We start from the raw sequence: 14329 nt of genomic DNA, 5'->3' as shown, positions 1-14329 counted from the left end.
CGCCCCAAAAATGGGCATCCAGCCGTGCCGGAGGGTCCGACCGTTCCGGCCCAAAGACGGACTGCCCAGCTCTGACGTTAAGACATCCAACTTATACCAAGTTGGCTGTAGCTATGCAGGGGTTGTCCCGAAATTCCTAATTGCCACACCGCCCCTGGACACAGCTTAGTGACAGCCAGCTGCATCTCGCTTCATATTTGCAGGGTGTAGGGTGAATGTGAATGTGACATGGCATTTTTAAATGGCCATTATACTGCTTGATGTCCGGCAGCCCTAGTCAAGGTTTTTATGTTTTTTTTTTTTCCTGTTCATAAACCCAGGTCACAAGAGATCTCAGTTTGGGAGGGGGCAGATCATCACATTAGGGGATTGGTGGAATCCATCTGCCAGTCACAGTTATCATCCAACCAGGGTGTTGTGGGCAGGATCAGACCCTCGATCAGATGGGTGTGCTATGGGATTCTAGACTGCTTCAGGTAACTTGCTAGGAAACAATGAGCTCATTCATTCGCCCACTGAAACAACTTAAGATTTATGCCAATTTCACACTGCTGGTGAATTACCACATCAGAGGCAGTAGAGTAAATTTAATCACTTTGCCTTTTCTTTCCGCCTCAGTAAACCTCTGGTACTCATACTACGCTCAACTTCAACGCCACTTCCAACATCAGTACCGAACGCACAAGATGGTGATATAGAAAAACTGAGTGAATATGCTTATCTGGCCTGTGTAAAAGAGGCTATAGTTTAAAAATCACAGATGGTCTTTGTTGAAATTTTAGTCTGCCAGCTGAGAATTGGAACCGTGAACTACGATTTGATGTTTGCCATTGTCAAAACGCAGACAATTTAGGGGTACATATGTGACTAGATTACAGTATTAGATTTGTGTGTGTGTGCATGTGTGAAAATTGTCTTGAAATATATTGAAAAAATACGTCACCTGATGAGCTTTTTTTTCTATTTGAGTGCTATAGTGTGAAATGTAAAACAGAAACTGATCAATTCAATAAACAGTTTTACCAAACACATTGTATCATCATAAATCTAAGTTCTCATTTTGAACTAGTGCGCATGCTGCAAATGACGTTTGCTCTGTGGACATTATTAAATATTCAGCCATTATCTACTGATAGATACTGAAAATCTGAAGCCTGCAACAGACTACATGCTGATCACCAAGTAGTCACAGAGAACAGAGACATAGACAACCCTTCACACTCACATTCACACCTGCGGTCCTTGAGCAGCACTAGATCCTATGATGGCTTGGTGAGTACTAGTAAGTAGCTCTAGATAGTCAACCATTTGAACTGGAAAATTTGTGCCATCATGGTGATACATGTGGCATTTGTGCTTCAAAGTTGAGAGGTTATGGGTTCAAATCTCACCTCTGTCCATTGTAAGTGGAGTTTGGAAGTTGTCTAGGCCTTCCTCTTATATTCCAAAAGTATGCATATTTGGTTGATTTAGGTTCACACCGCAGGCAAATGCTACCCAGATCATATTTTTTTGTCCATATGCAACCTGTATCTGATTTTTTTTTTTTTATGAGTCTGAACGGCTCAATTCCGATTTTTTCAAATGTGACCTGGACCACTTTTATATGTGGTCCTAGATCGGATACGTATCGGATTTTTTGCAATGCAACCGCAGTCTGAACCGCCAGGTGGCATATATCTGACATTGATTGTCAGGAACCCAAAATATGCTCCACGTGGGCGCATGGATTGTGCTGGGACGGGGAGATCTGCAAAGCTGTAACAGTATTGACTTTGTTTGACTTTAATTTAATCTCACCTGAAACATTAAGCATAAAGTAGACATTTATGGTGATAGTAGTTATTCAGCCGCGGTTCAAATTGGTTGATTTTTTTTTTTTTTTTTTTTTACACGCGGTTATGATGTGACGTCATCTTTAGTGACGTCTCCATGTAATGAGATCGAAAAGCCTCAGCTCATAATTTCGAATTATAATACCCTAATACTGTACCTCCTACAGAATCTGTCATTGTTGCGTGGTAGAGGACCCAAATGCAGGGGGGCAGGAGAAGCAAGGCGTATTGAACAAAATATTTATTAACAAAGAAATAGCATAAACAAAGTCCTGAAAAATCCAAAACTCAAAGTAACAAAGAAACACCAGGAAACAAGACACACCACCAGGAGAAACAAAAAATGACAGTGACAAAGACTGACAGAAAGCAAGGAACTAAATACAAGCAAACTGACGAGTTAACAAGGAACACCTGGACAAGACACAAATGTTTGGAGGGAGCTGATTGGTTAACACAAGGGACCAGGATGACAAGAACAAGTGGAAACAAAACCTAGCCAAGAAGACAAAAAACACATGCGGAAACAAGACCAAATGTAATCTCAATCATGGCAGAATCTCTCCACTGTCGAAATGCACCGACTCGCTGGACCACACTTCCGTAAACACAGTGACGTCATCTCTTCTTCTGTGCATGTGGGTCACTTTATGGACGCATTATGTTCACATACGGGAAAGACCAAGGTCGCATTTATAATGTAATAGGAACGCTTACACAAAAAAATCTGCGTTTTTTTTCCAAAAATCTGAATTGATCATTAAGACCTACGGTGTGAACCTAGCCTTAAGACTTTGGGCCCTATTTTCATGCCCAGCGCAAGTCTAGCACAAAGTGCAGTCGAACGGTGGTGCTTTCTTTCTCTTGGCATTTTTGTAATTGGGCGCAGTTAGAAATGGGCGTTTGCGCCATTGTGGGACTGAACACAGCTGACCTTATTTGCGGGTAATCGAAGCGGCTCCCCTCATTCCCTTTGAATTCAACACAGCAATAACGGACTTGCTGGAGTCCGTGCAGGAGATCAGCACACGCAAAGTACGCTTATGACGAACTGCAAGATCTCCACTTTTGGATGATGTTAAGCAAGCCCTCCTAGTGACTCTAAACAGGATGATCAGTGGAAAATGGAAAGAATCAATTTAAAGTGAAAGCTGGATACCTGAACGAATGGAAACTTATGTTGTAATGCTTTTGTCCGTTTCAAACTAATCTGATCCCATTCTCATGTGTTCAGTATACTAATGTTGACAGATTTTATGACTTGTCATTCAGTGCGTTGAAAGAATTAGAAATGAACAAAAATAAATTGCCCCACCAACTTTGTTCAGATGTAAATGGAAAGATTTACCGTAACATTTACCCTTTTTCATGATGTTTCTATCAACCATTATGACATTCTTTTCAACTCTTACATTCGAAATATGAGATTAGTATGGGGAATTAGACCTGAAATATACATCAGATTTTAATGTGTTAGGACCAGCAGTGATCATCTTTGACACAAAGGCCCTGGAATACTAAAATCCCAAATAATGGGAGCTAAATAGATTATTCACTCACTTTAACGGATTGCCTGCATCATTAACATCTGGTGTAAAAGTGGTGGAGACTGCTTTATTTAAGAGGGTTTTGCAATTTAGGTACTTCTGATGATTTTCACCCCAGAAAATTTGTGTGAGCAGCACAAGCACAATTGGAAGTAGGAGACAAACACAGTATTTTTGAGATACAGAAAAAAACACTATGATGCCCGATAATTTGAAGGAAGCCAGCAACCGCATTGAAGCCATTTGTTTGGTTTAATTTACCCAGAGTGTGTGGTAATTGGATGCCCATCTTGCTTTATACTTCATTTAAAACTTAGGAAAACACACCTGAAAAACTGCTCTGGGGAAGTTCAGCACCAATTGCCACAGTGCATTGAAATACCCCAGACACAAGGAAATGAAGCGTTGAAAGAAGTTCTATCATTGGTGATATGGCATGATGTCTTCTTGTGGCTCTCAGCCCTTACTGCACAGTGGACCCCAGCGATTTGCGTGGCATAGGTCCGCAAATAGCGGAAATCTGAAACCCTCCCATCCCTGCATAGCATCTATTTTCTTTTGACGGTGTTTTGGAGCCCGGGTGAATATAGTAGATGTCCTAAAAGGAGCTGTCACCGAATGGCAACTTCCGAGGCCAAATCACGGAGTCGCTGTTGTGACCGACAACGCTCGCAACATGGATGTGGCTATACGTGAGGCTGGCTTTGAGCCACACATTAAGTGCTTATCGTGCAGGCAATGAACGCAACGCTAGTGCAGCTGGTCCAAAGTTGGCCGCGTATCATGTTTGTTTAGACGTGTCAAGCGTATAGTTTCTTTTTTTTCACCGATGCTCAACAGCAACAGCACTTTTGACGTCTAAATAAAGACAGTTCGATATGCCCGAGCACAAACTAATTATGGACATAATCACGCACTAGAACAACTCTTTGGACATGATGGCTCGTGATCTAGAGCAGCTGGGTGCCGTATCTGCAGCTCTGAGAAGCCCAGAACTACGACGAGTTGCAGAAATCTTGACACAGACGCAGTGACATTCCTCTTGTTGAAGATCAACTGAGAAACAAGTTGAACTCTACAATACAATACAATTTTATTTATATAGCGCATTTCATAACAGCTAGAGCTGTAACAAAGCACTTTAAAAACAATACAATAAAGAAAAAAACAATAAGAGGCAGTGATACATCTATTAGTCAATATATCAATAAATATTAACGAATATATAAAATATAAATCAAAAAAGCCAATAAATTAACATAAAACATTATATACAATTGAGTTACTGCCCCACGAGCACAGTTGGATTTTGTCAAAGTATTCAGTAAGAGGACAGATCTCAGCTTTAGCTGTTATTGCCACTGTTTGCATTTGCACTTTAGAGCTAGATGATTAATTTTCTTGCAGTCTGTTTGATAAAAAACATTTTTTAAACTGAAAAAATTACAGGTATTTTTTTATATTCAAAATTTAGCAAAAATCTCGTCTCGTCTCGTTCTCGCGGACTCAATCTCCGCGGACTCAATCTCCGTGAGACATCTCGTCTCGTGGGCTTTTTGTCTCGTCCCATCCCTAATATATATATGTTGCAATTAACCTAGCATGCATGTTTATGGAGTGTGGGAGGAAACTGGAGTACCCACATTGCATATATATATATATATATATATATATATATATATATATATATGTATATGTATATATATATGTGTATATATGTGTGTGTGTATATCTCAACCACTGTCTATCCACTGCAGGATGGATCTTCATAACACTTCCAACGTTCACGGTCTACACACACATTATACACAAGTGAATGAGTTAAAATTTATAATTCACATGTATTTGCATTGCATTCAGGTCTTTTCTTCCCCCAAATTTGCCTGTGTGGAACCTCCTTTTGCACTTTTGTGTGAAAAACACTTTTCTGATTGGGAAGCATGTTGTTTGACGTGTTATGTTGGACTTAGCTTCCATGTTGATCTACTTACATCTCCCAACTACCAAGGTTTTATAAAGAGCCATGTGTTTTGTTCCACCTGTTAATAACCCCGGTTAACAGGGCTTCTTACGGCAGCATGTAGGGCTTCCGTATTACTGTGCAGTTTATCTGGATGTGGTGCGTTCTACTCGGATTATGAGGCAACTGTAAATCGCCCCTTTCAACCCCTGTAAAGCATAACTACACTCCACGAGTGTTTCAACTTTCTGACATGGTGATATTAAAGGTCATGCAGTGGTGTTTTGCCTTGTAGTCACCTACTGACTAATTGTGCAACTCCAATCTAGAGGGAAATGCACATATTAGGTAATAGTGCACGCACCAAAAATACTTAATTTGAAAAAGGTTCTCATACTGTATTTTAAGATGTGGTTGAAATTTCATTTTCAGTTTTGAAATTGTAATTGAGTAAACAAGCATAGCTAATTCTGATGTACTTCACTCCCGTCAGTTTACAAGATCCTAAATCGTCACACAACTGTAAAGTAACCTGATGGTTGAAGCCGGGCCGTCTTTTGGAATGTTTGCTAGTTGCAAAAAGTGACTTAAAGCTACAAACACATCTACAGTTATGTTTTCATCCTGCTTTCATAGCTCCATGCAGCTATTGGTCAGCTTGTTTCCTGTGTGCGTGTGTGTTTCCTGGCCTATGTTGTTCAGTAGTCTAAGTGCCTCTGAAGGGAAGGATTATCTGTCCAACTCACAGGCTCTCAACCACGTATGCTTGCTTCCTGACACCCCAGCCAGCTGCTCGGACCGATCCTTACATTCTTTCGCCACTCGCCTCCCTGTCCGCTCCAATTTTGCCGTCTCCTTCTTGCAGTTGTGTGTTTTTGTTTATTCTTTATTTTTCGGTGGAATGATGTGTTGTTCAGTGGGCTTCGCCAGGTCTTTGGGCCTGGCTTTGTTACCTCTGGCCCTCTGTTGCATCCTGGCCAATCTGCTCCTCTTGTTTCCACTGGGAGTAATGACATACATCGAGCAGGGGCGCCTGGCCAGCTACATCTGGTACTTTGGTGGACTGGGTGGTGGAGGACTGCTGGTAAGTGGAGACAAACAAACAAAAAAAAAGCACAACTTCTTTTAAGTCATCAATAAGATGTGATCTTTAGATCATGAAGAAGGAATTATATTTGGTAGTTTGATTTTCAGCACTTCAATGCGCGTTACAAAGGACAACAATTTTGAAGTGTAACAAATACATTATGCTGTGATAAAACTTTCCAATTTAACACTGGGGCTAGTAGGTAAACTAATTTTGAATGTCCCAAACCTCATGTTGGTGTGTGTTTCAATTTTAGGGGGAAAAAAAACAATGGTTGATAGATATAACAGGTAATTGGTGCCATAGTAAAATACTGTACTTGTTGTCAAATAGGTAGAAGGCTTCATGTTTCATTTCCCCATCAGAATAGAAACTTGACTATATACAAATCTGATTGGTTGGATTGGATCGGCTGATATTTTATCCATCCATCCATTATCTATACCGCTTATCCTCACAAGGGTCACGGGGAGTGCTGGAGCCTATCCCAGCAGTCTTCGGGCAGTAGGCAAGGGAAACCCGAATTGGTCGCCGGCCAATCGCTGCTGATATTTTATATTTATGTAAACTCTGTGATCAGTTATCATAAATTGACAATCAATCTGGTTAGCACGTCCGCCTCACAGTTTAGAGGTCGTGGGTTCGATCCCAGCTCCGGCCTCCCTGTGTGGAGTTTGCATGTTCTCCCCGTGCCTGCGTGGGTTTTCTCCGGGTACTCCGGTTTCCTCCCACATTCCAAAAACATGCATGGTAAGTTGATTGGACTGTCTAAATTGCCCCTAGGTGTGATTGTGAGTGCGGATGTTTGTCTTTGTGTGCCCTGCGATTGGCTGGCAACCAATTCAGGGTGTCCCCCGCCTACTGCCCGAAGAAAGCTGGGATAGGCTCCAGCGCGCCCCGCGACCCTTGTGAGGATAAGCGATATAGATAATCGATGGATGGATGGACAATCAATCAATGACATCATTCCTCAGATCTGCAAAATATTAAAGGGACGGTGGGGCCGGGATGGCCATGTTTTCACTAACAAGTTCATTTTATATATTGTTTGATCAGGAAAATGAAAAGAGTTGTCATTTTCGATTTTATCCATTAATTTTCGAGAAATTAGGAAATAAGTGACTCCATGAATAACGTCCCTTGTTAATGAGGAGAATGGCCGCGCCCCCTACCGTTGCATCCCTGTTCACGGGAGTAACTTATTCCAAACCCTCCATTGGAAATCATTGTACTTTCATTGCTTATAACGTCCAAAAACGGTGATCAATTGGCACCAAAATTTATGTGGACATCCCTATTAATTCCCACTTCAACATATCAAAAGGATTAACCTCTCCGTGGCTGATTTATATGAGAACGAGGAAATGTGGAAGTGAGCAGAGCTACATAGGCTGGGACCAGCGCACACTGCTTCTTTGCTTAAAAAAAAACACAAAAAAAAACACTGCTTCTTTGCTGATCATAGTTAGGATGAGCAAGGCAGTTAACACCAGTCAGGATATTTACAGAGACTGAAGTGGAAATGAGTAGATGTGCATATTTATTTGAATGAGGAATGGCCCCATTTTCTCGACCGACAACACGCCGTGCAATTTGGAACGTAAACAGCCGAAAAGGTACGTTCCAATGCTGCCACACTCGGTTGTGGAGTCAGCCTCGCTGGAACATTTTGTTCGCTGAACATTGATGCTTGTTCGATGAGGGCTTACCTCACTCTCTGACGGCTCTCTGTCTGACAATGCACGCGACTGCTTGGGAGGCAACCCCGTGACTTAAAAATCGACGCAGGCTGGACACAAAGTAAGGAGCTAATGTTGTTGTGCTAACACCTTTTGTTTTAACGACCTGAAGCTAGTTGTTGCTATTAGCCGTCCCATTATCCTATCTTTAGCCGGGGAGGGAAGAGCGGGGCGTTAAGCTCCAATCTGCCTGCTGCTGCTGCAAGCCGCCGTCTCTCTCCTGAGAGTTGACACGAGTTTAGCGTCGCTAAATGTCCGAAATATAACCAGTCGGGGTTCGTGTGCGCATTCATGCTCTTGTCCGCTTCAGCTTGTGAAAGTGGAGGAGCAATCGCTACAGTATTTTTGATTTTGTGGAGGTGATCATGATGAGATCACGTTTTATGTCAATAAATTCAAACTATTGTGCAGAACACTTTTATACTTTCGCAGGTTGAAGTGGACAAGAGTAGTAATGTGCCTTTGCATTTTGGTGGAGATCAGTCACTGTTTTAGACAACAGAACTGACAAAGCGAGCAATATTACCACGCTTGGCTCCCTCCCGTGACGTGCGCAGCTGAAAATTGTTGTAAAACTTATCACAAAAAAAGCCCTTAAATCACGACAGAGTCTTTTGAGGTGGGCATTTTAGTAATAATGTCATTTTTACATGCAAACCTAGTATATGTGCCAGTATTAAGCTCACCCAAGTGTCCCTTTAAAAACAAGCTACTTCTTTGAAACCTGTCTCTGCATTTAAAGGGGAAGTCAACGCAAACATTTTTTTTTTTTGCATAGAACATATAAGAATATGTTCTTTTCTTATGTTCTATGCAGGCCCACTGGTTGAAACAGAGCATTGAGATAAATATTGCATTTGTGGAATAAGTGTTAATCCACTCGTTTTTAGCCATCTTTGGGTGCGGCCATTTTGTCTTCTGTCGACTAAAAATGACATCACAACTGCTCACAACGACCAATCACGGCTCAGATTTAGAAAACAGGTCAGCCTTGAAAGGGAAAGTCAACCCAAACATATTTTTTTCAAGAATATATTATATACAGGCTCAGTAGTTAAAACAAGCCATTCTAATAAATATTGCGTTTGAGGAATAATAGCGTTTTTTTTTTTCTGGGGGCGGACATTTTGTCACTTCTGTCCACTGAAAATGACATCACAAACCAACCAATCACAGCTCACCTTTTTTCTGAAGCTGAGCCATGATTGATCGTTATCTGAGCAATATTAATCAGAATGCCGTGTTTCAACTAGTGGGCCTGCATAGAACATATTCTTGAAAGAAATATGTTTGGGTTGACTTGCTCTTTAACAAACACTTTTTTTTCCCCCATCCAAGTGACCTGACTCCTCAAAAGTAGCAGCTACTTAAAGTGCCATATTCACTGAGAAATCGTTGTTGCGATACAAGATGCATGCACTAATGGGATACAGTATTTACTGAAAGTACTTGAAATAGATCAACATTTTATATGCTGAGTTATTTGGGCATGCTAAAGTTATTTGGGTATCATTTGGTCTGCAAATGTTTCCTTTTGTCCCCTGAGAACAGTGATGTTGTGTGTGAATAAACAGTTAATCTTTCTGCTGTGTACATGGTACTGATCTGTGGGGTTTATGCTCCCACTGAGCTGGTCCCTTTGTTTGGGTTTAAGGAGAGAAACAGATGAGAGCTTATATTTTCCCACACAAGACTTACATTGTTGACCAGTGCAGCAAAGTTTCCTTAAAAGAAAAAAAAAAGTCTTTCCCAATCAAGACGTGCTTCATCACATTTTGTTACCAATTTTAAACATGAGTACACAAGCATAAACAAACAAAAAAAGGTTTGAAGGTGTCAATTGATCTGATTTTTCATTTTCAAAATCATAATCGGCGTTGTCTGAAATGGTTTGTGTCCCATTCGCTTACTATTGGAAAATATCTTCCTCTCTGCTCCTACTACAGTTTTTGGGACCTTTCAATCTCTGTTACTGACTGTGACATGATTGTGCTTGTGCGTGTGTGTGTGTTCTTGGGAAAAAGGGAGACTTTGGGAATGAACGTCACTCCCTCTCTTAGGATGTGATTGAACTTCCTGTGAGCATTGAGACGACACACAGGGCAGACAAGTAACCTTGGAAAACTAAAAGGAATATGAAATTATCCTCATCATTCATCAATTGAGAAATATCATTTGAGAGCCACAATCTGTCTCCCTCATCCACACTGCATCCTGTTTCTTTTTTTTTTGTTATCTGAAATATTGAAGTAGAGAATTATTCTGGTATGTGTGGCAAATGACAACTTTATTTTCTTATATTTTAGATGCTTGTTCCAGCTATAACCTTCATCACTTTGGGAAAATGTAGTTGCTGCTGGAATGAGAGCTTGATGGTAAAATACTCACCAAATAACACATTGCACATTATTGTTATACAACATCAGTATGGAAATGGAATGTTTTTTGCATGTTCCTCTTTTCTCAAAACACAACACGTCCTGTTAAACAGTTGCCTAACTACAGTATTACCCTACGCCCTTTGGTAGGTGGTATGCTAATGCTAATCCAACCATGATAATTAAACAAGGCTCCCTTTGTTGGTTAACATGCAACACAAGGAGCTTGGAACACAGTCAAGCCACATGCGCAGCTGCTTTTTGTGTGCGTGTGTGTGCGTGTGTGTGCGTGTATGTGTTTGTGTCAAGAGCAGCTGCCTCGCTTCATATTTGTTTGATAATAAACAAATTGTTTTGGACATTGACGAAATAATAAAAAGCCTCTGCAAATGTGAAAGGGATAATGGATGGATGGATGGATGGATGGATGGATGGATGAATGGATGAAAAAGAGCAGGAATTCATGGCTATCTCTCCATGGTGCCTTGATTAAATGCATTCAAGTAATTCGATATCCCCGTTGCTCTCCAGATGTGTGGGTCAGTGTTGGCTGCCGTGGTGGGCCTGGTAGGGGCAAGCTACTGCTTCGTCATTTCAGGCCTCACCTTGATGCAGGGTCCTCAGTGCTTCACCTCTCTTGGGTGGTCATACCCCTTCGCAGATCAAGGTGGAAGGTAGCAAGATACTGCTATTATGACTCAGGCTAATATGTTTTTTTACTTAATAAACCAGCATAACGTCGCTGTCCTGTGAAAAACACCTATATCCATTTTGTAAAAAAAAAAAAAAAGATTCACGTTACTGGAATGTCTGTAACGCAGAAACCCCATTCAGGTAAAAATTTTTAAAAAATTAAAAATGCACACAAGTGTTTTTCACAGGACACGGCGATAAACTAACTGATGTGGTGACATAACTAACTGTAGTCTTAATCATAATGCAACTTAAATTGTTTGTCCCTATTAGCAGGTTACTTTCAGGTTGATAAAGCAAAAGTCAACCCCAAAATGTTCTTAACAATAATATGTTGTATGCGCCTCCACTAGTCCAAACACAGCATTCAGATTAATATTGCATTTGTGGGCACAGCATTCAGATTAATATTGCATTTGTGGGATATGAGTTAAGCAGCAAAATCCATCCGTTTTTTTCCATCTCAGGGGATGGCCATTTTGTCACTGTCAACCGAAAATGACATCACAGTTGTTCAGGGTTCGGGTAACGACCAATCACAGCTCACCTATCTTCTGAAGCTGAGCCGTGATTGCCCGTTACCTGAGCCCTTAGCACCTATGATGTCATTTTCAGTTCACAGCAAGTGACAAAATGGTCACCTCCTGAGTTGGCTAAAAATGGGTGGATTTTGCTGCTTATTTCATATTCCACAAACATAATATTATTCAGAATATCAAGTTTAAACTAGTGCTGCTGCATAGATATATGCACAGACATATTACTGTAAAGAACCTTTTGTGGTTGACTTCCTCTTTAAATTGCAGTAAATTACTATAGTGTGTAGGATTTACATCACTTGACGTTCCCTATATGATTATTGCATCAAATGAAGTGGTGAACAAAACTAATGACAGTTATTAGCAGCTGTGAATAATATACTGTAAATAAACATGTATAAGTGAATTTGGTTTCTGTTGTGCTGCAACTTTATTGTCATGGTCAAGTCTGAGTTTTGGGATCAAACAACATTACGTAAAGCCACAACAATTGATCAACATATAAAACAGTATTAAATCCACCCATTCATCCATTTTCTATATTGCTTGTCCTCATTTGTCTCACGGGTGAGATGGAGTTTTTCCAGCTGCCCACACCACCTACATTTAAAAACATGCCACAAAATACTAAGCTACCCTCAACTTTGTCCTACTATATTTTAAAATAGAGGCACTCCCTTGTGTATTTTTTCAGTTTATGTTCCTACATTTCTCCTGAATTTCTTGACTACTTGTCGGTTTCAGGTATCTGCTGCAGTCAGAGACGTGGTCGCTGTGCCTTCAGCCACTCCACATTGTCGAGTGGAACGTGACTCTTCTGTGTGTGCTTTTGGGACTGGCTGCACTAGAGTTCATCCTGTGCCTCTTACAACTGGCCAGCGGTTTAGTCAACGCTGTCTGTCGGCCTTGTTGCTATAAGCAGGAGTATAGTTTGAATGCTTAGGCACTAGCATATGATATTTACTTATGCCTAAATACACACTTGCAAATTTCACACAATGAAGGCCACACAGCTCAGCTTCATTGTTGCATTTATTTTAGCACACCACACAGAATCAATACTTAGATTATGTAATACATATTTGCAGTCCATGGATTGTACAAGTACTACAAGGATGATGATCTGAGGTATTGGGTTGGTGAAGTCTACCAACACTATATATAATATTTTGTTAAAAGGTTGCGCTCAAAGACATTGATTAAGAAGACTACTCTGTGTCCAACTGCTTTCTGTTATTATAATAGTATAATTCATTTTCATAAGCTCTCAATTTGCAGAGTCTCGTAGAAACTGATGTGAGAAAATGAACACAATGCAATCATCAAACTCTTATTAGTTCAGTAATAAACTTAAAATGCTGTCTACATGTTTTGTAGTGAGTGAAAAGCAGTCATGTGTTTCTCAGTTTGACTTCAATGTGCCTTTTTTTGCCAATATTATTATGATGTGGTAGGAGGTATTTGTTCTATCAAGTATTGTAGCATAAGTTCACTGTTACAAAATATGTGTCTGTTTTTACATTTGTCCCTATTTTTGAAGTATTTTGTTGTGCATATTTCTTTACAAATGTTTACACACACACACACACACACACACACATATACATATATATATATATATATATATATATATATATATATATATATATATATATATATATATATATATATATATATATATATGCTGTATGTGTAGGTGTTTTAGTGACATATTTTTATAATTTTTGTTAGTTCTGCCTTGAATTAAAAAAATATTTTCATTTCAAGTGTGTATGCATGGTGGGGCACCAACTGCTTTGTTTTGTAATCAATTTCTGGGTCAGAGTTTGGGTTGAAGAATTTCCACAATTTCAAACTATCGAGCCGTACTAAAGTAAATGAAGTGGTCGTGTTTCTTTGTGAAAGGTCTTCATACACTCATTGGTAGAGCCCAGCAGCACCTGCAAAACAAATAAATACATAAATAAATCAGCAATGAAATGTGCCAGAAATTAAATACATTAAATAAAATGTGACAAACTGATATCTTATCTTTTTTTCCCCTCATGAGTTTTTCTTTGTTCAGGAAATCACATCTGAAGCGCAAGAGTGATGGCAAACTTTGGTGGTCGCTCATATATATTAAAACATGAGGCAAGTTATTGTCGGAAGCAATGTAGAGAAATTCAGTTTGGCACTGTTGCTGACATATCTTCACATTTGGAATGACATTCACAATGTCAAAACTAACCACAACACTTGACTAAAATTGAACTACTAGAATTACCAAACGTGAGCCTGGACTCGTAGGCCAAATCTGCGTTTGCATATTCATTGACCATTTAACCACCGAATCCCAAATTCGTTTGTATGGCTTATTAATTGTACTTTTGCTGAAAAACACATAATAATAGTCCAAAATTGTCCAAATGACCGAAGTCCAATGTGTAGAGGTGGGCATTTTACCAAATTTTGCTGGTCCATCATTCGTTATCTGTCAGCGGCCAAGACATCCGTCCGTCAGTCGTCAGTCTGTCATTTTTCGCGACAAACTGAATTGTGATCATCAGTC

General features: G+C 40.0%; 2 protein-coding genes across 5 annotated transcripts in view; both read left to right on the top strand.

Annotated features, from left to right (window-relative positions):
* LOC147138049 (uncharacterized) overlaps positions 1 to 1275 on the top strand; it is a 28744-nt gene extending 27469 nt beyond the window's left edge. For 2 of the 4 annotated variants that reach the window (XM_086047908.1, XM_086047912.1), the window contains 2 exons: positions 321 to 476; positions 619 to 1086. In XM_086047908.1, coding sequence (XP_085904034.1) covers positions 321 to 466 — 146 coding nt within the window. In that variant the 3' untranslated portion in view covers positions 467 to 476; positions 619 to 1086. Of the gene's footprint in view, positions 1 to 320; positions 477 to 618; positions 1087 to 1136 lie in introns of those variants that run through there. The other 2 variants (XM_086047909.1, XM_086047910.1) reach the window with 2 other exon arrangements.
* Positions 1276 to 6100: 4825 nt separating this feature from the next.
* tm4sf1 (transmembrane 4 L six family member 1) lies at positions 6101 to 13801 on the top strand. The gene is made up of 4 exons (XM_086047913.1): positions 6101 to 6426; positions 10475 to 10543; positions 11078 to 11220; positions 12523 to 13801. The coding sequence occupies exons 1-4, from the start codon at positions 6244 to 6246 to the stop codon at positions 12719 to 12721; spliced, it is 594 nt and encodes a 197-aa protein (XP_085904039.1). The 5' UTR covers positions 6101 to 6243; the 3' UTR covers positions 12722 to 13801.
* Positions 13802 to 14329: the final 528 nt, after the last annotated feature.

The sequence above is a fragment of the Filicampus tigris genome, chromosome 12, assembly GCF_054856515.1.
Source record: "Filicampus tigris isolate MCC_2025a chromosome 12, RoL_Ftig_1.0, whole genome shotgun sequence".
Classification (NCBI taxonomy): Eukaryota; Metazoa; Chordata; class Actinopteri; order Syngnathiformes; family Syngnathidae; genus Filicampus; species Filicampus tigris.
This window is presented reverse-complemented; position numbering and strand designations above follow the sequence as displayed.

Bases quoted from the DNA above. Each gene is read 5' to 3' on its own strand.
- tm4sf1 (XM_086047913.1), top strand. From the start codon at position 6,244: ATGATGTGTTGTTCAGTGGGCTTCGCCAGGTCTTTGGGCCTGGCTTTG. The intron at 10,544-11,077 runs GTAAAATACTCA...GTTGCTCTCCAG, and splicing joins GCTGGAATGAGAGCTTGATG to ATGTGTGGGTCAGTGTTGGC. The intron at 11,221-12,522 runs GTAGCAAGATAC...TGTCGGTTTCAG, and splicing joins TTCGCAGATCAAGGTGGAAG to GTATCTGCTGCAGTCAGAGA.